This window comes from Anopheles coluzzii, chromosome 2, assembly GCF_943734685.1.
Source record: "Anopheles coluzzii chromosome 2, AcolN3, whole genome shotgun sequence".
In the NCBI taxonomy this organism is placed as follows: Eukaryota; Metazoa; Arthropoda; class Insecta; order Diptera; family Culicidae; genus Anopheles; species Anopheles coluzzii.
Window position 1 is genome coordinate 102,135,673 of NC_064670.1, and position 24,754 is coordinate 102,160,426.

Sequence of the window (24,754 nt, forward strand, 5' to 3'; positions counted from 1 at the left end):
GTATTTCTATCAGTTTGAAGTAAAGAATGAAGTATAATTTAAAGAAAAACATTAATGAAATAAAGCATACACGATATGATAAAAACTAATTGTCATCTAACTAAGGCTATGTAATTCGAAAGCATTGTATCGTATTGGATCTGATAAAATACATCTCATTCTGATAGGCACTCCACTGTACACGTGTAAAACATTTTTCACGGAATCCATTCCATTTCTTTCTTCAGAACTGCACTGCAATCTTTATCCATCAACAACAACACATTGGTGTTGCTTCTTGTTCAAACCGATTCCATTCCAAGAAGGTTGCCCCACAAGCACTGCCAACGAAAAGAAAGCTGTCTGCTGTTTCATTCCTTCACTTAAGTCGTGTAAAAATTTAAAGCAAAATAATACATCTCTTACGACCTTAAGCGTCTCCCTCTGATGCCACGCTATCGGTTATGGGTGTGTGTGTGTGTTTTTTTTTCCCATCGTTTGATCTGAATCAACGCCCAAAAACACTACACCATTATTGATCGTTTCATTTACTTTTGCTGCCCCGTTCGTATCCCGTCCCATCGCGCGAAGGTTTCAACGGTACCGGTCCATGGCAACATGCGGCTGCGGACGGCAAAATTGAACGGTAAAGGAATTTCATTACTGTGCTGCTGCAAATCCTGCCCGGTTCAATTTCCGCCCAGTGAGCTTTTTTCCTTCTTCTTCTCTTTGCTGTGTGAGTTTGGAGCGTCTTTGAGCTCCATCGTGAAGGCAAACCGAAAACAAAAAAAAGCACACACTCAACGGAAGATGCAGCTTCGGGTTTCCGCTTAATAAAACGAGTCATCGGACGCCGTCCAACGTTTAGCCGTAAGTTTCAGGGTAAGAATAGTCCGTGTACTTAGAATGGATCTCATTTAGCGTTGACCGTGTACTTCCGGCCCGAGCAAGAGGTGCATTAACGCTTCCATCGGGTTCGAAAACGCGCAACACTCAGATAACTTAATTAAAACCGTACGTCCCAATGGAGCCATTATTTAATTTTTTTTTTTTGCTCCTTTTGGTAGATCAAACAAAATCCCGCACGTGATGCTGGGATCCACCCGATCCACCCTGATGTCCCATAATGTCCCTCAGCCGTGCAGCTACAAAACTATGCTCCAATTCCAACAGAGCGTACACGATGTGTTTAACTTTACAGCAGCAGCAGCAGCAGCAGCAGCACAAAAGCAGACTTACAGCCGTTGTTGTTGAATCCCAGGGGAATCCCAGTAACAAGCAGTTGGGAGTCGGTTTTTTCCAACGATTTCGATGCTTCTGTTTCTGAAATCCTGACGGTTTGGAGTATTTGCTCAAAGCGACAAAGCGCTTTCACCCGAGTGGACCCACTAGTGAATGGCAAATAGAGAAAGTCCACTGGTGAAAAGTGTTCTCCCACTGATACTGCAGATACAGTCTCTCTGGCCTAGAATGCTGGAGTTTGTTTAAATTTGGCACTATTTGTACGAGCACAGCACAGCAGCTTAAGTTTCACCACAACGCACGGGGGGGGGGGGGGGGGGGGGGGTCGAATATATAGGATACCTCCCGGGGACAAAAGCACATGTCGCGTGCAGGCTCACCGCGCTGGAAGGGACACTTCCCAAGCAAAAGTATTCCCTTTTTGATACAGCACGTTCTTGATGGACATCATCGTTCTTCACGAACAAAGCCGGAAAGAAAACGCGTTTGTCCAGCACGAACCATTCAATGGTGGCGGTTGGTGGCGGTTCCTACTTCAGCACCAGAGAACAGTTTTGCTCCCAATATCGTGTGCCCAAGGGCACCGTTGTTCAGCCCTGCCAAGCGAGCGCGCGCTCGCGCACACACGCGCTGGTTTCGATTTCTTTTACTACTACTGCAAAGCTCAGTTTTGCGAACCCGGGACCACACATCATCATCCTCCCGTGGTAATGGGACCGTGCGAAATGTATATCGAACGTGCGGCACCAGTTCGCCTAAACATTGAACATGTTCCGCCGAAAACGAAACTCGAGAAAGGCGTGTACCCGCAGGCCACCAGTGGGACGATATGGGAAGGAGTGTTGATTTTATGTTGACATTCGGCTTTTCTCTTTTCCCCGAAAAAACCTTTTCCCGCATCCACTTCCACTGGGAATGCAATAAGCTGACCCTTTTCCACCATGATCTGCTGGTCCACATCTGTGGGTCAGCGTAGCTGTCTGGAAGTGTAAGATGAGCAGCGTCTTGTGTACGGGCAGAACTTTGCTTCGCTTCGGCAAACACAAGCGGCCAGATCTGGTTAACGGTTTTATGCTGAAAAACAAATTGTTAAAAAGGAAGGAAAATACATGCCGTTCAGCGAAAGGGGAAATGTGATTTTCCTCTTTTCTTGTTCGGTTCTGGTGAATCGAAAAGAAAATACAGGAGCAAAAAAGGAAAAAAATGGTATGCTCCTTTCGTACGGGTGACATTCACAGCATGGATGACACGTTTTGAAAGGGAAAAGCTTTCAAGAAGCAACTTTGCTGATGGTTTCGATGGACCCAGCGCCAAGCGGGTGACGCTGTTTAGCAAGCGATCAAGATAACGAATCACATTTCGCTCGTTTGCTCAATTTAATGTAACGAAAACGACGGCGAAACGCATTTTGCGCCGACGGATGGCGCAGAAGCAGTCAGCCCAGAAAGCGAGCAAGTGAACCTATTGGGATTAACGGGGTAACCGCTGGGAGATAAGGTTCGTACCCACTTACGCTACGAAACGATGCTCGGTTTCTATTGCAACATAATCGTTTCGGCAGACACCAAGAGAGAACACATCAGCGGGAAATAGAGGACCAAAGTAAACAAAGCTTCAATGGACTCTTAAGTCCACACTGATCCGTTAAGTTTAATTTGTCATATTTTTGTAATCATTTCAAACGTTTCGCACCAACCATCTGCTAGTGTGTTGGTGTGGAAAGCGGTCGAAATGAAACAAAAACAATGCTCGAGAGCATACTCTACTCAGCAGCTCGGTATGCAAATTTGTTCCAACGATAGAGCTTATGCGATTACACCTTCTTCCCACCCCAACCGTCTATTGCGGGTTGTGTTTAATCTTTACTCTAGATTCCATTATAAGAGAGTATGCAACGGTAGCCCTCGGTGCTCTATTTCCGTCCACGTAAGTGTATCAGCCTACCTGTGTTGCAAGGATTAAAACGATAATGATACAGCTTTTTTGATTTATGAGTAAAATTTTCGTACGACTTTCCACCGAAGAATGACCATCTTTCTGCTCTTTTACACAGGTTTAGCATAAATGGACAATATGCTGTTTGAAGCTTGCTTTTACCTCAGAGGAGCTCAGTGTCAGGAACAAGCAAAAATTCACTTCACTAGAATAGATTATAAAATAATGCCTTAAAAACGACAAAAACGACGAGCATCATACCAGTCAGTGGTGGTTCAGAATCAAAAGTTAGACAGACCCACAACCACAGGCACCGACCATAATCTCCGGTTTGTGGCAGTTTTGAAACTCGAACATTCTCAGTACTGTGCACAAAACGCACCCGAACATGGGAGGTCTGCTGGACTACACATTGAGCCGGGGCTCGTTTTGAATGGGTTCGTACATCATTTCCTTGTTTAATGCATGACAGCGTGCCGAGATAAAGCAATGGTTGGCATGTGCATTATGCAACGATGCTCCATGTGCTACCATGTGCAACTGTCTGTACTCAAACGGAGAGACAGAGAGAGCGAGAGAGATGCAAAGAGCAATAGAAATAGATAGTGGACGACATTCAGGAAGTTACACACAGTTACAGCACAAGGGACAACTTTTCACACCGGAATCACCATTGGCAGACACAGAACACAATAAGCGGACGTGCACACACACACACACACACACCAATCCGGGAACGACACACTTACACCTTGACGCCTTTCTGTTTAACGCTCTGGCACAGTTCCCACCCACCAGAGGTCCCGCATGACCTTCCCCCCTTATTTTCCCTCGCATGATGTAATTAGTATGAGAATGTCGTCCAACCGAATAAATAAGCTCTTTCCCATCCCCATTCATCTGTTGTTTTGCTCCGCACGCCTAATCCCGCAATACTTCTTCGCCGTAATCCGTAACCACCCCCAACCACCAGTTTCTCGCAGGCAGGAAAACGCTAAGCCCTCGTTACAGTGTGCTATTTCCTCCGAAGGAAATTTGCGAGCGAAAACTTTAGCCCATCGCTTTATCGGGGTGCTGCTTTACTTTTTTGTGTGCATCCTTCTCTCTCCCTCACACACACACATACTCTTCCCTTAGCTTACACATTCTACTGTTATCATTGACACCTCGTGGCGCACTGGTTTGGGAGGACAGTTCGTTAGGGGAGCTTTTTTCCCTCGGCTGCTAGTGTCGAGGTGTTAAACGAAGTGTCAAAGCTGAGAAAGCCGGATTAAGGGGAACGCACAAACCACTAGCATAACTGTGAGAGCAGCCTGTTCGCCGAACTGTTGTGAAGCTGCGTGAGTGCTGATGTTCTCACTTTTCCTACGAAATAGGAGATTCACCAAGGGGCCCTTTATTGTAGCACGGTTACACAGTGTGGTTGCTGAAATACATGCCATTGAAGGGCTTCAAATTATTTCCCGGATAAGCCAAGCTTGAACGGCGAATGGTTCAATACACACATGGCTGTTTTTGGATGGTTTTGTGGGCACAAATTTCCTGAAAATACAACACCACAGAGCGTGTTAATATGCCAATGTTAGGATTTATATTGACACTATATTTCGCTTATTTGGATTCAAATAAGAATTTACACAATTTTTAACTCTATCTAGAATCATTATTCTCATTCAGGAATGAAATAAGCTCTGCTTGTCATCTACCATGTGCTTAAACAGCTCTATATAGCAGGGAGGCTCCTGTGTCTGCTTCAACGACATAATTGATTGGAAATTGCACCCCCATTCGCAACCTTTCAGAAACAATCATCGGCGGATCATCGGATCGATGTCGGGTCCCGGGCAAAGTATTTAGGCTTCCCAGAGTAAAGTTAAACAAAGAATTTTTTAAATTAAATACCATCAACATTGGTCCACCCGTACTGCGCTAAAACTCATCAATCATTGAAACCTTCAAGCTTTGCTCAATGGGAAAAAGTGGGAAGACAACGTGGAACAAAAACGCAAGCAAATTGAAAAATTTGAAGCAAAGCTTCAACTATCCCACCATTTCACAAATGCTGTCCACCGGTGCCCAGCCCGCACACAAATATTCGCGCTTAATTCTTTTCATCCTTCCCGGAACGCTCGAGAAAAATTCAGGAACCCTTTTGCGGATGCTTCCCGATTCAATCAATTTCATCTTAATTACACAGTGCGGAAAAGGGTTTCGCATTCGCTCGTAGGTAGGTATTCGTGCGGCATGCTAAAACATACCTGCCCTAACCATGCCTGTGATTGATATTTTTGCTGGTGTTTGTTTGCCGGCGCCTTCTTGAAGGGAAAATCACCTAATTAATTGAGAAAAACCCCTACATCAAACACATTATTAACTTGGCCCCATGTTGGGGACAGATTTTTGCACTTTCAAAAATGAAAAAAAACAACGCTTGTTTGGTACGGAAAACAATTCAAGCGAAATCACAAAACGAATACTTCTTCGTGGGGTGAGAGTTGTCGCTTAAAGCTTCAATTTCTGGAATCCATTAAAAGTAAGCTTTAAAATCGTTCTTCCTACAACCTTCACACTGCTAGTCAAACCGCAAGCCTTCTTTGCTCAACATTGTCGTACCACGTGCAAGAAAAACCCACGTGGTCTGTTCTTTAAACTTCTTTCCTTTCTACTTGCCTCCCTTTTAGCTCATTCCTTTTCTCTTTGCACGCTGACAAGTATTTGAAAGAGGAAAACTCTCCGTGTAAAGGTCATGCGTACCCTTTTCTGTTGTCGTACTCTGCAAACTTTTAATTCAATTTCATTTAATTTATTTCATTTGGCAACGGCTCGTGTATTACGTATGGAGGTTTGCATTACTTCCACTGCAACGCTTTCGTGTCAGCGGAAGTAGACTCCGTTTCATTATGCTAGAGAGTTTTCATTCATTCTACACAAGAACTAAATTCAGTTCCTTGCGATGGCTGTTTTTACTGTCATTATTTTTTTTATATAATCCTTCTAGGTTTCAAACTTTCATGACATATGCACAGTAAGATGTCAACAAAAAACTCAAATATGATAGAAAACAGCTCTGCTTGTAACATTCAAATGCACTCTTGTACCTTTTTTCTAGAACGATCTTTTATTTCTTCATTTCATCCACATTTCATCCAGCCATTCTTAAAGTCTATCTATTGTCTTCTCCTCCCTTGCACACACGGTCCCTCTCAGCCTCACCATTCCCCCTCCTTCCTTAATGGCATTGGTGATAATGGCAGACGCAAAAGAACCATCATCGAGAACGGTGATGCTAGTTTTGCTCCGGAAGCTGAAACTGGAGTTTTATCCGTCCTTGGTAGAAGTGTTCCACTTACACAACTCTAGCACAGGTTTCGCTAAGCCATCTCGGGACGCTTGTTGTGTGCTTTCCCTGGAGTCACCCGTCATAGTCTCCATTCTTTCGAATCTTCTTCTCTTCCCAAGTCAGTTTAAGTGGGTTTGAAACGAAAGGAAAGAAGCAACATCGAGTCTCTATCCAAGAATCTCCCTTGCCCGACCTATTTCCATCCAGTCTCAGTGGGCTGAGTTTATTCTTCTGGTTTCTTCAGCTTATCCTTATGCAGTCCTTCTGCAGTTTTGTACCGCTTGGTACCAGTCCCAGAGACAACGGAGCCTAAGGCTTTAATTCAATACAATTTATTCACCGTACGTACGGTATGCCAATTTTCATTTGTCACCCTTGAGCCATAAGCCCAGCGTGTCGGAGCAAAGCCCATTCGGTCCCAGAACTGAGCGCTGATTGGAGGGATACGCATCCTAATGGGTCACATGAAGCCTTTTCCGGTGCCGAGGACACTTTTACCTTTACACTTGTCAATTAACATCACCTTACGGTTTCCTCCTGCGTAAGCAATACTACCAATCGGGCGAAAAAAAAGGTCACAAGGACCCCTTTGGTAGGCGGGTATCAGCGCTATTGGGTTCGTCATACGTTTCCGCCATCACTCACGTACTTAATTCCTCTTCCTTTCTCCCGTACAGGCCTGCTGCGACTGCAACAAATCTACCAAGGACTGCGGCCGGGGAACGAAACCTTCCACGTCGAGACGGTCAAGCGGATAGCGAACGTAAGCGATGCGATTGAGTTTCTGCGCACCATCGAGGAGCTGAACCGGTGGTCCCGGAAGCACATCGTCCTCGACTGTAGCACCGAGCTGGCCAAGGACATCGTGGTCAGTCACGTCCGGGACATCACGCTCGGCAAACGCACCTACCACTATCTGCTGAGTGGGTTGGTAAGTGTTTCGTTCTTTACAATCGCAAGAAGTTATTTTTGTAGTCCGTTTCATCGCATCTCTCTTTGCACTAGAAGCCAAACACATTTACATATCAGATTTTGTTGTGGATCTTAGGCAAGTTGCGTAGGTAGCCATAGAGAATACTGTGTACTGTTTCCCATACCCGCCAGCTGGTGATTGTACACTGAGAGTTAATAATGGAAAGCAGTGATTAGTTTTTGTTCTCTTTTATCTCTCCCCGATCCTCGTTCTGTGGCGTGAAATTAATCTCAGCTAGAAAAAGGGTTGTTGTTGATGTTGGAGGAATGGCACAACAGTAAAACAAGCTCCCACGGGTATGAAACGAAGCAATGCACCATTCGAAATGGCACCCGTGATTGCTCTGTTGCTCTGGTGTGACTCTCTGCCATCCAAAGACACCCTCGATGACCCTGCAGTCCTCTCCATCCAGTTGCTCTCGAAGGTAATCAAGGCTCGAGAACTTACATTCGACCGCATGGCGCTTTCAGCCGAACCGGCGAGTGTTGGCAGTGGGCAGTAAAACTAGTATTACTGCTTTCGTGCTTTTCCACTTTAGCATCCTTCCTCCAACCGTACAGCTTAATCCACCGACTGTTCGAATTACTCAAGGGCACACAAAGATACAGAAACACATACAGCCGACTACATCACTCCGGACACAACACTTTGCCGGTGCGAATGCATCCCCTGAAAGCTATCAAAATCAAATTTAATACCGTTTTCACGCCCGATGACGTCATTGATGAGAGCTTTTCAGCAGTTTTCTCCTTTATAGCGTTTCCAGGCGTTAGTTTCGCTGCAAGAACCCGGTACACGTTGTAAAGCCATCAAGAGCAAGCAGACAACGATGAGAAGAAGGGAATGCTCTTGCGAACACTATCAAGCGTATGGATTGTATGAGATTGTTGGCCTGTGTGTGTGTGTTGCCAGAGTGTTTCACCTTTCGGGCAGAAGAAGGGCGCACGCAATTGGCTGTCTGCCGCAGCGTTCCTGTTTAACATTGCATGAAATTACCTCCGATTTCGATGGAAAGCAACCGACGATGGTGTGCGTTCTGGATGGGCCAGCAATAGTTATTGTAATTTTAGTGTGCCTCTTCTACCGCTCGGTGTCGTTACTGAAAATCAGACATAAGTACTGGCTTTTTCGAGGAATCACACCCACTCGCTAAGGGGAGCATACGTGGAAGTTGTTGAAGGTACATTGGCGTCTCTTGCTTCCATCTACAAGAAGGTGGAATTAGCTGTTTCGTCTCAACACAATGAGAACGACACGACACGTGGTGATTGGCTCAAGCACAAACACAACACCAATAGAGCAACCAACAGTATGGCATCCAGCAGAGTGTGGCAATCAAAAAGTCGACCACAAAACTGCCTCTCAAACAATGGCTGATTTTACATATTTTGTCTCGTGAATGGAGAAGAATCTCAATTGGCTTAAAGAGGATTGCTGTGGGTGGCTTACATATGATTTGTAGAATATTGCTTGTTGGCGATTGATTCACTACACAGTTCAAATCGTATCAAACGTCTAAGCCCTCTGTGATGTGAGCGCTTAAAGTTGGTGAGAGAACCACACAACTAAACTGTTGAACGTAGCGTTGACACACTGTCTTATACATTAAGCGATTAAGCCTTTAAGTAAAACCCTCACATCTTCCCATCCAAACTGCTTGATTGAAGGCTCTATGAAAGCATCGGAAAGAGAATATTCCACTTCAATTGATTAAGGTGTGTGCATTCAGTTGAGTTTTCAGACGACCCCTTTGTAAGTTCAGTTGAAACAGGAGCATTTGTGCTGGAAAGTGTAAGCTCTTTAAAGGATTTCTCCCTTGCGATGAGGATTATTCGTAATTGTTTCGTACATATTTGATTCTTCAATTGGATTTCGTAATAATATAAGGACATGGCTCTACTCTACCAGAGGTTGCAGCATGAATGAATTATTCTATTACTAAACCATTTATTGCTTATTTGCATGCATTAATGTATCAAAGCATAACTCTTTGTTCAGTAAAAACACAAAGATGGATGAGCAATCTGCATTTAAAACAGTGATACTGGCGTCATTGAAACAAGGAGCCAGCGATCAGTGCTAGGGAAGAGTAAACTCCCTCACCAAACACTGCCGGACGTTCATGCTCCACTAGCGTATGTCAACATTTCCCTGTGTTAAAATCTGCCCATTCAGTATACCTTTTTCGGGAAGCGAAAGCCCTACAATGCATGCGAAACCGGATATACCGGGAGTTGTTAACGTTTGCTTTACTCTTCCTGAAGTGCGTCAACGGCATACGGGTAGCTATTTTTGGCCGCATCCATCCATCCAGACCGAGCTTGAAACCGATGCTTCATTCATTAACCTTCCCGGTGTTGACTGTGCGCTGGAAGCTTTTACATGATCAGCCCCGAAGCTCATGCCGTTCTCTCTTCGCTCATTTCAAAGCAGACAATAAGCCACAAAAGGAAATGTAATACTCATCAGGTTGGTGGCCTTTTTTAGAGCAGTATCAGCACGAGCGTGAGGATAATAGGTAGTTTGGCTTTATGAACAATGTTCTCTAGCCTTCTACGTAATATGTGCAGTGTATGGTTTCTTAATCCATGTAATCCCTTTATTATTGTTCACCATTTTCACGTTGAATATTTGGTTTCTCGTAATTCCGGGATTTATAGAAAACTATTTTTACAAAAATGTGCAAATTGGGATAGGTTATTGCATGTAGGAATCATTTTCGAATATATTTTGCTTAGTATGTCCTACAATTTCAATAATTGAAACAGTTCAATTGATGCAAACCTTGGACCATTTAACATTATTCTACTTGGGCTTGCGAACTCCAAACCTGGTGCATTATTCGTTGCGTAAACGTGTTCAATTGACGTGGGTCATACCAAACGAACTTGTGACCAGTAAAACAAATCCACTCGGCAGCATTACAAACAAATTGAATTTTATCCAGCTTCAATTTGTTATTTGCATTCCATTTTACAGCAGAAATCTCGATGCAGTCCTTTTGTACGGGTACACTAACAACAAAGTTTTGTACTGCAAATAGTTGAGGCCAGATAAGTATTTCAAGTAGCAGCTCGTTCTTAATGCTCGTTACTTGCTTTCGAGTGGTTCAGTTGTATTTTCCGTAGTGTTTCTTTCTTCTCAACCCACGCACACTGAAAATATGTATGCCAATCAGTCCACTGATACGGTAGCGGTCACCTATTGTTTGCTTGCTGGGCTGCAATCACGCCTGCAACTCAAACGGAAGGCCACCACCTTTATCGTCATCGTCATCAGCTGTAATATATTACGCCCGTTTACCTTGCACTCGAAAGGGGTTTTCCAAATTCGTTACCACACCGTCACGTCACGATGTGCTTGTACACACAGCCAGGAACACAGCCGAAAGTGGTTAACCACAACAAGCTTCGCAAACAAACCGAACTACACCCCTTCCCAAGCACTCCTGCTTTCCTGTCATCGTGGTTGGTAAAGGTAACATATGGCGAGGCAAACTGTTTTCCGACTGCAGCCGTTGCCCAACAAACGATCAATGTCGACCGAAGCCCGACCGGGACCATGTTTTACTCAATCATTCCGACTGTTGCAAGCGAATAATAAGGTTTCGGTCGGTGTTTCGCCATTTCGTTTCCTATTGGAGAGCATCGCAAAGGTGAAGGTTTCGTCTGGTAACATGTTGAACGGCGTTCGACGGTTGGCAGTCTTCGAGATTCAAGGTTGTAGATTCTTATGGATCAATTTGGCAAAGCAGAAGAAATCATGTTTTAGAAAATATTGCTGTACCATTTTATTCATTGTTCTTTTTGGATTTTAAGTTTTTCTTTGAAGGTCAATAAAAAAGTCAAACAAAAATTACATTTCGCAAATTATGCAAATAAAAACTGATATTCAAAACATTTGGTTTTAGATGGAGACGCCTAGTAGTTCGTAGAGGTATGGAGACGCCTGGTATTTCGTTATGTTTCTACTAATACCTTATATTTATTTTTAATGTTGTAAAAGTTTCCATGAGTCATAATATGGATAATATACACTTTCAACAGTTAAAAAAATATTAAAAAATAACATTCAACCATTTACACATTCTTCTTCAAAATCTGTGTTAGCCGAAACTTCCGTTTTTTTCCTTTCTTTCCCTTGCATATCATGTTACTGGACTGGGTTCTTACCGTGCTTTACCTAAACGGCCATTACCAACAACCTCCGAACGACCCATCTCGTTGATCATGTACCGTTTATCTTGTATGCTTATTCCATCTATCACTTACCATCTTATCTAACGGTTCCTACGGTTTTACGGTTCCTGGCTTTCGCTCGTCCGCTTCACGTCGACCGTTCTTTCCTCAGCACTTCTTCCACCCTCTCTACCATTGTAGAGCTCCTCCGAATTTGCTCTCACAATCATGTTTAGTCTGAACTCTAGATCAATTCAAACTAACTTCGAACGTTTTCCAAAAAGGCCCATTCTCTCATTCTGGTGCCCATGTCGTCTCTTCCTCATGTTGGTTGCGATTTATTTGACCAATGTTTCGTATTTCACTAAAGAGCTATTGGCGAAGGGAGCAGATATTCCCCGTTTCCTGGTATTAATATTGACCGGGATCGAAAATCAAAACGTGAATCAAGTGTGTGCTGCTCAAAACCCGCTCTGCCTCGAAGCTCGACGGGTGGGCTCACACCAATTCAATAGAACCGGAAACTGAGCCTCGGCACAGTGGCTGCCACACCAGTCAATTTATAGGATTTAACATAAACAGACTGCTCGTCCGTGTCGGTTCCTCACCTCTTCCACCACGTGTGCTACTGCCAATGATGCCTGACGGCTGATCGGAGGTTCCGAACCAGCGAGTTTTGCAAGTCACATCATCCGAGGATGGCTCTATCTATTATCTTTATGCTCATGCACATAACGTTGCTGACGGCTACATGCATTAACTTGATATCGCTGCTCATGCTGCTGTCTGAACCATTGCTGCTACTCCTTTCTCTTTCTATCCCCTGCAAATGTGATGTTTTATGGAGAGATTCTTGAATGGGAGCTATCTTGCTGTTTGTTTTATATGCTCTTAAGCTGTGCCTTCTGTTTCAAGCATTTTGAAAATAATCCTTACTTTGAACATCATCAAAAACCTCTCAAAACTTGCATCCAAATCTCATGTTCTATAAGATTTATTTGTCTGCAAAAGTTCAAACCGAAACTGCAATAACATCACTGCAATCTAATCGAACTTTAGGTGAATCGTTACCATCCTTCTTGTCGCTCCATCCGTAGCGTGTTTTGCTGCCATTATCTCTATTTATCTCCCCCTTCCTCTCTCTTTCTCTCCTTCTCACCAGGTGATGGATGATCGCTGGGAGAGTGAAGTTATCGAGTACGGTGCAATCAATATCACCGGCTTCCGGATCGTCGATACGAGCAAAAAGTACGTCAAGGAGTTTCTTGATGGATGGAAGCGATTAGATCCGACCACATCGCAGGGCGCCGGCAAGGAACTGATCTCGGCCCAGGCCGCCCTCATGTACGATGCCGTGTTCGTGCTGGTGGAAGCGTTCTCTAAGATTATGCGCAAAAAGCCGGACCAGTTCCGGGCGTACACGATGCGCAATCGGGGCCAGCCGTTTAATCTGCCCGCCAACGGGACACGAACGCTCGACTGCAACACCTCCAAGGGTTGGGTCACCCCGTGGGAGCATGGTGATAAAATTTCACGCTATCTGCGCAAGGTAAGTACTTTGCATGTATTTTTTCCTTTCAATCTTGTCGAAAGGACGTGCAGTGAGAGACGATTTCAGTTCTTTTGTTCATAAGCTATCGTATTTAATTTTCCACTTAACTTCTTATACATTTTTGGGAATTGTAAAACTATGTCTTACCTGTTCTTTCATTATTTTATAAAATTCTATATTTTGGCTCAATATCTCACTCGCTGTACAGCTCAGTCAAATCGAGCCAGGATTTATGAACCCGTGAGATACATTATTATGGCTGCCGGTCTTTATTTATGCCTTTATGCTTGTACGCTGTGGTTGTTGCGTGGTCGTCCTCGGTTTCCTTTGCTGCCATAAAATCGCAGCCTCCGTGCCGGCTAATATCAGTTTGTTATTCCTCGCTCCATCTTCTAACTCTCTCCTACTCTATTTATCTTTCTCTCTCTTTTCTCTCTCTCTTTCTCTCTCTCTCTCTCTCTCTCTCTCTCTCTGTTTACTATTTATCGTTCTTGCAAATGGCTCAACTTTTACACCTTTCCGTCTATTGGTATCATCACTGCCGCTACAACCACCACCACCACCACCAATGGATCGTTTGGCATTGGGCCATCAACGCACACAAAAAACATCCTCCGCCACAACAACATTGGGTGCCGCGTACCTTTGGACGGTGTTTTACGACAACTACGCTACTTACCCCGATTCCCGACAGGTGGAAATATCGGGCCTTACCGGTGATATTAGGTTCAACGAGGACGGCAAACGCCAAAACTACACCCTGCACGTGGTCGAGATGACGGTCAACAGTGCGATGGTGAAGGTGGCCGAGTGGTCGGACGAGGGCGGACTGGCGCCGGTCGTTGCCAAGTACACCCGCCTCAAGACGGACATGCATTACGAGCGGAACAAGACCTACATCGTGACGACCATCATCGAGGAGCCGTACATCATGCTGCGGCAGCCGGAACCGGGCGAAACGCTCGAGACGAACGAGCGCTTCGAGGGCTACTGCAAGGATCTGGCCGAGCTGGTGGCGAAAAAACTCGGCATCAACTGTACGTACACTCTTCCACACTCCTGCACGCACGTACCTTACCACTGTGGGTCTTATGCTTTTCGGTGAAAAAGGGACCATGGGCTGACATAATTTCCAGCTTGTACAACCTGTACCCGCCCTGCCTTGCGGTGTGGGGCGAATGTAAACTTGGGCATCATGTTCCTCTATTGACTGGGCCATGTTTGCGAGACAATTTGGAAACACCCGCTTTAGGGATGGGCAAAGGTACCGGCTTGAGGTTGGACCTGTAAACATTATTCAAGCGAACAGCAAAACACTCCAAGACAAGCCCGGTTGTCTTGGTGGACTCTTCATTAGGCTTTTTGAAGAGCTGCAGTAATTAGTGTTCTTGACGATATTAAGGCTGTAACTTTTGACAGCACCAATATCTTTTTACATTCCAAGCGATATTGACGTCACTCGTCGAGGCTCAATTCAGTTCATTTTATTTTATGAAAATTTAAGATGCATTACACATTACTAAATCATGTACAATTCATATCGTTTTACTAAATTCTCTCAGGGATCTACCACAGTATAGTGTAATGATTATCCCAACAAATGCTCTCAAACCATACTGCAGTGATGAGTCAATATTTATCGTGCTCAGAAAGCTTGACATTACATATGAAACTAGTTGCCCCCACGATTGTTTAATCGGAACTAATTTAATGCGTGCTTTGATGCTAATTCAAACAAACACAATCGATGGTTTCGCATTTCATGCTGCCAATGCCATGTTTGTGTAATCACTCAGTAATGGTTTCCACTAACTTCAAAGCTGAGCATGGTTATGTTTTCCCGAAGCTTACACAAACAACTAAAGCTTTCACCTGAAATACTCCCACTCAAATGTCATTAAATCTTGCTTATTATTGTCATTAAGGTTGATTTGGCAGATTCTGTTGAATGGTGAACCTTTCTCAAGAAATGCTTTTTGTCTATCACAACGTGATAGTTTCCCCCCGGGTTACCCTAGAACTGACCGCAATCGTACACTCCAAACCTAACCATAATCCTTCACTCTTGCGGAACAGAGCCAGCAAATGCGGATGCTTCCGTAATGAAAAACTTTATATTTGAAAACTTTCAAATTAGCCCCTCCAGACAGACGAGAGCGCATACAATCCCAAGCTGAACGTTCCGAGAAGGTCGGATGCCCTTTTTGAAGTTTAATGCCCACTCTTACTCCTCCCGTTTTCGCCCCCATTTCTTTTGACGCTTTTTTTTGTCGCGGTCCAAACAGGGGACAAAACTCTTTTCACGCTTACCGATTTCCATCCACATTATATTTGACCCACAGAGAGAAAAAAACACAAACCATCCCGTTAAGAAGAACAAAACGGGAAGCGACATTGCTCAAATTGATTTTCTTGTTTTTGTTTCCCCTCCCACAACGACCAGACGAGCTGCGCATCGTGAAGGATGGTCAGTACGGTTCGGAAAACCCGGACGTGAAGGGCGGCTGGGACGGCATGGTCGGCGAGCTGGTGCGCAAGGAGGCCGACTTTGCCATCGCCCCGATGACCATCACGTCCGAGCGGGAGCGCGTCATCGACTTTACCAAACCGTTCATGTCGCTCGGCATCTCCATCATGATCAAGCGGCCGGTCAAACAGAAGCCGAGTGTGTTTAGCTTCCTCAATCCACTGTCCAAAGAGATCTGGGTAAGTAGTGGCAGAATGGGGGGGGAGATGGATGGGGAGAGGGCTACTAATGAGAGTCCCATCCGCAAACGCGTGTCCAACAAGGCAACAGCACTTTCGGGGCTGGTGTTGCGTTGTCCTTGATCAACCTGACGACGAAATGTCATCAAACACCACTCGGCCACCGTTCGATGGAGCCTCGTCCTAAGCATCCTTTCACCCCAAAAACGCACACATCCCACGCTAATGCTGTCTTTGTGCTGCTGCTCTCGCGCTTCTCTTCCAGGTCTGCGTGCTGTTCAGCTACGTCGGTGTCAGCATCGTCCTGTACATAGTGTCACGCTTTTCACCCTTCGAATGGCGGCTAGTCAATTATAACGGTAATTAATTTCGCTGTTCCAGCGCCACGGACACCATGTTGCCTCACGGGATGATGCACAGTGCACTGCCGGATAGGGATTCCCAACGCATGCAGCGCCACACGGCACGTTCCCATTTTGGCACTTTCCGGGCAGTTTTGGGGATGAGTTGTGAACGCACTTTCCGGTGGAAAACACACTGCACATCTCCCGTGCAAGAGCACACAAAAGTCGTAACTTATCTCATATGTTTTGCTTTCTCCATTTGCTCCCCTGCACGACCCCTTCGGTACCACGCTCACCCGCTGCTTTGTGACACACTTTATGGCTAATTCGGATCCACGTGCGTGTTGCTGCGACGCCATACGGAACGACCACCAACCAACGGAAATGTCAGGCGAGCAACCGGACGCAGTGCCGCAGGCGACGGTAAATGAGTTTAGCATTCTGAACTCGTTCTGGTTCGCCCTCGGCGCCTTCATGCAGCAGGGCTGCGACATCTCGCCCCGCTCCATCTCGGGCCGGATCGTCGGCTCGGTCTGGTGGTTCTTCACGCTCATCCTAATCTCCTCCTACACGGCCAACCTGGCCGCCTTCCTCACGGTCGAGCGCATGGTCACGCCAATCAACTCCCCGGAGGATCTGGCCTCCCAGACCGAGGTCCAGTACGGCACGCTGATACACGGCTCGACCTGGGACTTCTTCCGGGTAGGTGATATAGGGCCGTACCCCTGTCCCCCCTGGTACCGGCTTCCAGCAGCTCATTAATTTCAATACTCTCTTCTACTCCCGCTGTGTGTGTGTGTGTGGCTGCAGAAATCACAAATCTCCCTGTACAGCCGCATGTGGGAGTACATGAACTCCCGCAAGCACCTGTTCGTGAAGACGTACGACGAGGGCATCCGGCGGGTGCGCACCTCGAAGGGCAAGTACGCGCTGCTCATCGAGTCGCCGAAGAACGAGTACACCAACGAGCGGGAACCGTGCGACACGATGAAGGTCGGCCGCAACCTGGACGCGAAAGGGTTCGGCATTGCCACGCCCTTGGGTTCACCGCTAAGGTAAGCAAAACTCGTGCACGCGCCGCTGTCGTTCGGTGCTGCGCTGCGGTATGCCACAAGCGAGTGGCATCTTCCTTTTTTTTGCTGTGTAAACATGTACACTTGGTAGGGCTAATGGTGGGGTTACGCTTTGTGCGGTAGGGCAGTGAAAGGGAAGCGGCGAGTTTTGGGGAGAGCAAACGTCAACGGAGCAAGCTTGGAGAAGGATATTTTACGGACCGGATGCGCCATCTCGTGGAAATGATTCGAAGCTTTGATCCTTATAGCGTTGAGAAAAGCTTAACGATTTAAAGCTCTTGTTCTTAGGGAGCTTGTCGAAAGCTTCTTTTAAGGAGGAAACATGCATTTATTTCTATGGAACGAATTTGAAGCTTTGGGCGAAGCGATTAGATTAGAGTAAACATGAAATATATGTTTAGCCACACTTTTCATAATTTTTGTTCAAAAAAACTACATTTCAGGTAGTTTAATTTATATACTACAGGTTGTATCAAGCCATTTTTGAATGGAAACGTTACCTTTCTTTGCATGCAGAATGTCAATCCACTTTGATCTGATGTTTCATTTCCATCATAATAATGTGAAATTTATTCAACATGATTTTCAAGACTTCAACAGTCTGTTCCAATCGTTTTTTCACCAGGGGTTTGAAGCCACATCGCATCATTAATTGTACAAAAAAATTAAAAATTGATTTAAATTACATTTTGATGCGTCACCACAGCCAATTAATTGCTTTTAAACTATTCCAGGTTTTTCAAATCATGCGCTGGCAAATTAAATATAAAAACATTCAATTTTTAACTGAAAATAACGCAATGAATAATGTGATTTAAGCTCCCTACGGCACATCAAAACCCCGGTGAAAAAACGATGATAAAAGACTGTTTAAGTGTTGAAAATCATACTGAAGAAATTTATAATTATTGTGTTGGAAATTAAATATCAGAATACACATGGAAGATGGCAATGTTGAGAAGACACATTACATTCAAAGATGGCTTGGAAAACCCTGATTAACAAGAAAAACAATCTTCTTACAGTAACGACCGTTAAATTAAACCGATGTTGTGAACAAAACTATCACAAACTATTCTCTTGCTACAATCATCATCATCAGCTACTTCCGAATCCAAATTGTTGCATGGTTTTTGCTCATTAATTCATCAAAAAATTACCTTTATTTTTCTTTCTAAATCCCAAACCTAAAAATTACAGTTTAATTGCTTTCTCTCAACGTTTCCTCTCATCCCACTTTCTTGCTATGTACGACCAAGGATAAAAATTTCCTCCCTACAAATTGACCAATTTTCACATAAACAACAAAACCCTCTTTCTCACTCTTTTTACCTCCGATGTGCAACCCTTTCTTCCTCGAAAACTGTCACGAAATTGACGAATTGTCGCAATGAAACCGCTAATAAAAGAAATCCTTCACCGTCACCGCAAATGCAATCAGCACGCGAGCGGTGCCGGTGCAATTTCAGAAGAAAAAAAACACCCCCTGTTTGGACAAGTGAAAATATTTACTCCACCGGGTGCATTTATTTCTGGGTGCTGCTGCTGCTACTGCTCTACTTTATTGACTGCGCTGCAGCTTAGTTGTTGTGCGCGACCCCGAAGGACGACAAATTGTAAGCAACGGCATGCCGGTGCCGGCACGAAGCCTCACCATAAAGCTTTCTTGGCATGAATCCCACTTTTTGTTTCTCCAATGCGTCTTACAAACCTGTTTTGCAGCCGTTTCTTTCCCCCGTACTGCGCTGTCGTGAAATTTCCGTTTTGTTTTTTAAAACAAGTAGGAATATTAACGCAAATTGGTCTCTAAACGCAAAACTCCTCCCTAGGATGGGTAAAAGAAAGCAACAAGAAAAAACTACAACTGCAGGAAGGCATATAAAAAACTCTGTCACAAAAAGCGTAGCAATGGAAAAATGAAAATGCAAAATGATAAAAATTTGAAGCAATGGGGCAGGCAACCGAAGAACAAAAAAGCAGCGAGTCCGTTGGGGATAAACGAAACAAAAACCTCACCAACCAAGGACGTGTGTGTGTGTGTGTGTGTGTACGCGCAGTCTAGCGCAGTGTGCACCGAACTCAAACAAATCAACTGACCGTGTCCCATTAGTGCCGCACGAAGACCCCATTTTTTCTCCATTGCGCTTTGTGCTGTGTGCTCGGGTGTGTGTTTTCTTTTTTTTTTTTTTGTTGTCTTCTTCTCCTGTGCACTCGTAGAGAATAGGGCGTAGGACAAATAGTAAGCGCAAAAGCGTATGAGAGATGCGATGGGGACAAAGCCAGCGGCAGGGCACTGTGGCACTGCATACGGAGTCGACTAGGTCACCTCAACGACCCAGTCACGGCAGACGAAGATTGAGACTGTGTGACATTATTTTCACTACTGCATAATGAAGTAGCCTGGGCAAGTGTGCACCCTGTCGCAGCGTCATCCCGTTTCGCCAGCGCAAACGGGGAAGGGATGTGGCGCAGCACGCCGGTGGTTTGTTTGCAAAACCCGGGCACGAAATGTGTTTTGAAACAATTAGCAATCACGCTCGGTGCACGGTCGGTCCCATTGGGTGGGAATGTTTTTTCTTCCCATGCCCTTGGTTGAAAGGGTGCGCCGGTAAAAATAAGAAACGGATTCGTTGGTTTAGCATTTTTTCTTTAGCTTCAGCTCTCTTCCTTTCTACTCACAACCGTGATTTGCACCAGGTCCTATAGGAAGAGGACACTTGCGAAATCATATTCACCGTTCCGTTGGATCAACTGCCGCGCATCGGGGTGAGCACGTGGCATGTTGCTCCTTCGATTGTGTACACGTCTGAAGTGTACTCTAGTGTCCGTGACAGCACAGCACCACCAACGCTGGTGCTGTTGCCCCACTGTCGATGGATGCCGAAAGCCATGGCTGACATTCACACAATTGCCACGCGCGCATGGGACACGATGGCCGTGATGCAATTGCATACCACCTGATCCTGGACCTGGAAGTGTTTCGCTTTTCACTCCCAGCATCCCCCTTGGGCAGGTCTGGATGAGTGCTCCAGAGTGAAGAAGCATTCGCGCGCGTCAAACGGTATCAACACAAACACACAACCACACCAACCCGTTGTAAAGTGTAGGTGAAAGGAAGCGCAGCACAAGAGCCACTACAGAAACGTGACCCACCAGTGCAAGAGGTGAACTGACAGGGAACGCTGTCCATGATATGCATGCACAGAGGCACAGACAGACAGATAGACAGACAGACGGACGGACGGACCAGCTCGAAAGCAAACATGACGGATAGTGCTTTCCATGGCCTCCGGGATGTACTGTTGAAATGCTCACCGGCACGCTTTTGGTGACAAGTAGGCACGGGGTTGCATTGACAACGTGTCACTGGACGGGTTTAATTTGTTTGAGGAACAAGCATTAGCAGAACGGCGCCATTATTCGCCGCTCAATGGTCAGCTAATGAGTAAATATTAGCTTGTTAGCTCTCTGTATCTAATCAGCGATGAGTAGATGAAAGCACTAAAATGATTGTTTATGCTATTACTGGTCGTTACTACTTGTCGGCAAAGTTTCTAAATATAAACAATAGAGTGTTTACTTGCAGTATCACTAACATTAGGACGTACAAATGATCGATACAAACAGATCATATTGATTTTAATTGGCTAGATAAGCGATAGGATATTAACGCATTGGTTACATCTCTTCTGAGTTACCTTTGGAAGCCGATATCTTTCTATCCCTTGTCTTCAGACACACAATTTGGCCTAGCTTTGCACAATTGTTACACTATCTTTGGGAATAAGAACATCATCATGATCAATCAAGAGATAATGAGATGTAAAATAAACTTATCAATTTTTAAACAGTTCTGGATGAAAGTATTCTCGGTATTTTGACAACATCCGGTATGACGACCAAACCCCAAACCATTCGATAATGTCCAAGGTCTCTTCTGGGAGTATCATATTCCAAGTCAACGGAACTTTTCTGAACGAATCAAAGTGTTTCCATTTCATAGTTTGACTTTATTCCGAGAATTCCCAAACTATATCTTCTCATCAACATCTCTCCTTCTGTTTCCCCTCTCAACCCAACAGAGATCCAATCAACCTAGCCGTGCTGTCGCTCAAAGAGAACGGCGAGCTAACGAAGCTGGTCAACAAATGGTGGTTCGACCGGACGGAGTGTAAACACTACGACAAGCAGGACGCGTCCCGCAACGAGCTATCGCTCAGCAACGTGGCCGGCATCTTCTACATCCTGATCGGGGGCCTCCTGGTGGCGCTGGCCGTCGCCCTCGTTGAGTTTTGCATGAAAAGCTCGAACCGGTCGAGCAATCGCATCCCGCTGTCCGACACGATGACGTCCAACTCGAACTCCAAAAACCGGCTCACCATGCCCCCGACGGCCCGGGAGTACGACAATGGACGCATCGGGGTAAGTAAGGCGCATCCCCTCCACCACCCGTATCACCACACCCGGACAGCAACCGGACCGTACTAAATTGCAGTACCCGTTCTAGTACTACACGCCGGCCACGCACACCGACCCGGACCCGATCCATGCCAACTCGCACACGCAGGTTTGATGTAAGGAGCCGCCGGAGCTGCGCCTATGACGTCCACCGTACGCGCCCACCATCCGGCAGATCGTGGCCAACAGCCGGCACGATGCGTCCACGCTGCTGAAGCGCGAAAACGTCCCCGGCGGTGTGCCTCCGGTGGTGCACGACAACTCCTGCCTATAAGCAGGACTGCAGTTCCGGGCAGGAGTTTGCACAACCGATTCCTTCTTAGCCGTTTCGGGCGCTCTGACTGTGGCAGCTGTAGCATGGACATGCCAGAGTGCGAGTGCTCGGGGCGGGTAAGCACAATATCTCTAGTGTGGGGGAAGCGGGATATTATCCCTCCTCGTGGAAAGCTCAAATATCATTGCAGGAGCTTATGCAAAGCTAAATCACGCCACACAGTGTCAGTAAAAGCAGATGAGTGAGAGAGAGAGAGCTGTTGGCGTGATGTGTGTACATAGATTAGGAATGATAAATACATGAATATCCCCCTTTGTTAGCGTCCTATTCGGTTCCGGCTCCATTCCAAACTCCTCACAAGACTACCCTCTCCCCACATGATACGATGTTAAGTTTTTTCGTTACCGAGATAATCAAATTAATAGAGATAAGAGAGACAACACGGACGTATGGGACATTATGTGTAAGTGAGAACAGTGCGAGTCCAACCAGACGCGTCAGATAGGGCAAGAGGAATTTGAAATGGTCCCCTCCCCCCCATTCCGTCTGCTCTGTAGTTAAATCGTAAATCATAATTAAGAATACAAACTAAACGGACTGTGCGGAGGTGAGGTGTAGGTAATAATGTAATAAGTATTTGCTGCAAACGCGTAAACAGATCGAAATGGGCGCTGGTAGGACAAGGTACCTAGAACTGAGCCGCATTGAAGGGATGGTAGACTGCAGCACCAGTAACGTAGGTACACTAACTCGGCTAGAAAACAGTGTCAATAGTTAAACAAACACACAACAAGATCAACTACAAGCAGAACAGACAAAAAAAACAATTATGTAAACAGTCTTAGTTCGTTTCAAGCTATCTTGGTACAATACATGCAGCTCAAATCAAATCATCACTTAAACTAATGCAAAGAAATTGATTGAGGAAAACGAGAAAAACTGAAATCAAAAAGCGCACTACACGAAAATAAAAAAGGGAGAAAAGACACCCAAGGCTACGTCAAAACCGACTGTTTGTGTGCATGTGCAATACAAACTACCGTTCTCTTACTAAACTCTCCGTAACTATTCTATTCTAAATAAAACCGTGAAGACTAACCACCACTGACAGTGGGAAATAGTTAAAAAAAACACACACACAAACACGTCCCATCGAAATGGGGATTGAACAGCATATGACAAAGTACTAGGAGATGGTATGGTTTTTGGTTCTGTTTTTGGGGTACATTTATTCAACAAAACGATAGGCTAATCCCATCCGGAGCACGTCCGGCAACTCGCTGAATGAGCTGAAGTGAGAGTGAGATCAAATTGTAAACTTTTGAACATTTAAGCGTGCAAGTTAGCAGAAACAACAATTGGACAAATTTAAACTGGAAAAAAAGAGGAGAAGAATAGCGTGTAAAAATGCTACAATCTCCTGTTTCCTTAAGCCGCCCCAAAAAAACACAAAACTAAACTCATTAACACACACACGAACACGCAGAGAGTGATCAAAAATCTGTATAGAAATAAGCAAGGCTAAGAAAATATTGACTAAACGTAAGCTATTAAAGGAAGCGAGGGAGAGAAACAGAGAGAGAGAAAGAAGAATAAATTAACGAAATAAATAAACCACATCAAGCCATGTAACTAGTAACTTATCCTAAACAGAAACAAACCACACTGACAAACACGCGGCAAACCCGAAGACTCCAAAAACACACAAATGAAGTAAATGGAAAAAGGAAGAAGGTACTGTTTAGTGGAAAATAACTTCAATGTTAGTGAGTGGATGCAGTTCGGCGTGTCAAAACTGTGAGGATCGACTGTAACACTAAACACACAAAACGTACACTTTCACACACCACACACAGTACTACATACCCAGAAGAGAAAACCAACAGTTAAAAGAAAGAGAAAGAAAGAGAGAAAGGGAAAACTAGCAAAGCAAAAGGAAGAATCAAAACAAAACAAACAAAAACCAAACTGTTCAATAACTATGCTAGTCGGTAAGCTGATTGATTCGTTGTATACAGGAAAGGTGATTAATTTATTGCCAATTTTTTTATTCCTTTCGGAGAAATCAAAAGTGCCAAAAAGGCACACGGATGAAAAACAAACCAATTGTGTTAAGTGTACGCTTATCATTTTGCCAACTTTATGTGACTGTTGCGTTAGTTAACAGGAAGAAATGGGAAGAATGGTTTGAAAACAAAGAACAAATATTAGACAGAAAACAGAACACAGAACAGTCCCCACCAGGTGTTGATTGTGATGTGTGGGGGAAAAGCGAGAAGGTGGAAACGGCAATGGGTGACGAAATCATGCCAAGAAAATTACGAAAATTTGTTGAGATCGTTTGAAAATAAAATCGAATTCCATAAGAAAACTTTATCATCTGTTTCGGTTTACATTTGTATCTTTTTTTTCGCTTTTAATGTAATGAGCCAGTTTCTTGTTGTTAGGCAGAATAGGCTGTTAGACGAATGAAATGAATTATTCAACGTGCAAAGCATTTCATTTAATACAGCCGAGAGTTTGTACTTTTACGCGCTTGCAGTAAATGAACCAACATAAAACAAAAACCGCAACCACTCGCATAACTTTCGATCGGTAGGAATCTTCGTCCACTGCTCCGTTTTGTCATAAAAAAGAGCCTACCGCTAACGACTTGAGTGTGACATTTCGAACCCCCTTTTCGATACGGCCAACGCGTGA

At 44.8% G+C, this 24,754-nt stretch overlaps 1 protein-coding gene across 3 annotated transcripts in view; it reads left to right on the forward strand.

The window, feature by feature from the left end:
- Nucleotides 1–24,430, forward strand: part of LOC120950679 (glutamate receptor 1-like) — a 57,162-nt gene extending 32,732 nt beyond the window's left edge. For 2 of the 3 annotated variants that reach the window (XM_040368918.2, XM_040368921.2), the window contains exons 5-13: nucleotides 7,174–7,427; nucleotides 12,810–13,196; nucleotides 13,894–14,236; nucleotides 15,643–15,905; nucleotides 16,171–16,264; nucleotides 16,641–16,951; nucleotides 17,060–17,304; nucleotides 21,405–21,744; nucleotides 21,830–24,430. In XM_040368918.2, the coding sequence (XP_040224852.2) occupies nucleotides 7,174–7,427; nucleotides 12,810–13,196; nucleotides 13,894–14,236; nucleotides 15,643–15,905; nucleotides 16,171–16,264; nucleotides 16,641–16,951; nucleotides 17,060–17,304; nucleotides 21,405–21,744; nucleotides 21,830–21,895 (2,303 nt within the window). In that variant the 3' untranslated portion in view covers nucleotides 21,896–24,430. Of the gene's footprint in view, nucleotides 1–7,173; nucleotides 7,428–12,809; nucleotides 13,197–13,893; nucleotides 14,237–15,642; nucleotides 15,906–16,170; nucleotides 16,265–16,640; nucleotides 16,952–17,059; nucleotides 17,305–21,404; nucleotides 21,745–21,817 lie in introns of all 3 variants that reach the window. The other variant, XM_040368924.2, reaches the window with a different exon arrangement.
- The last annotated feature ends 324 nt before the right edge of the window (nucleotides 24,431–24,754 follow it).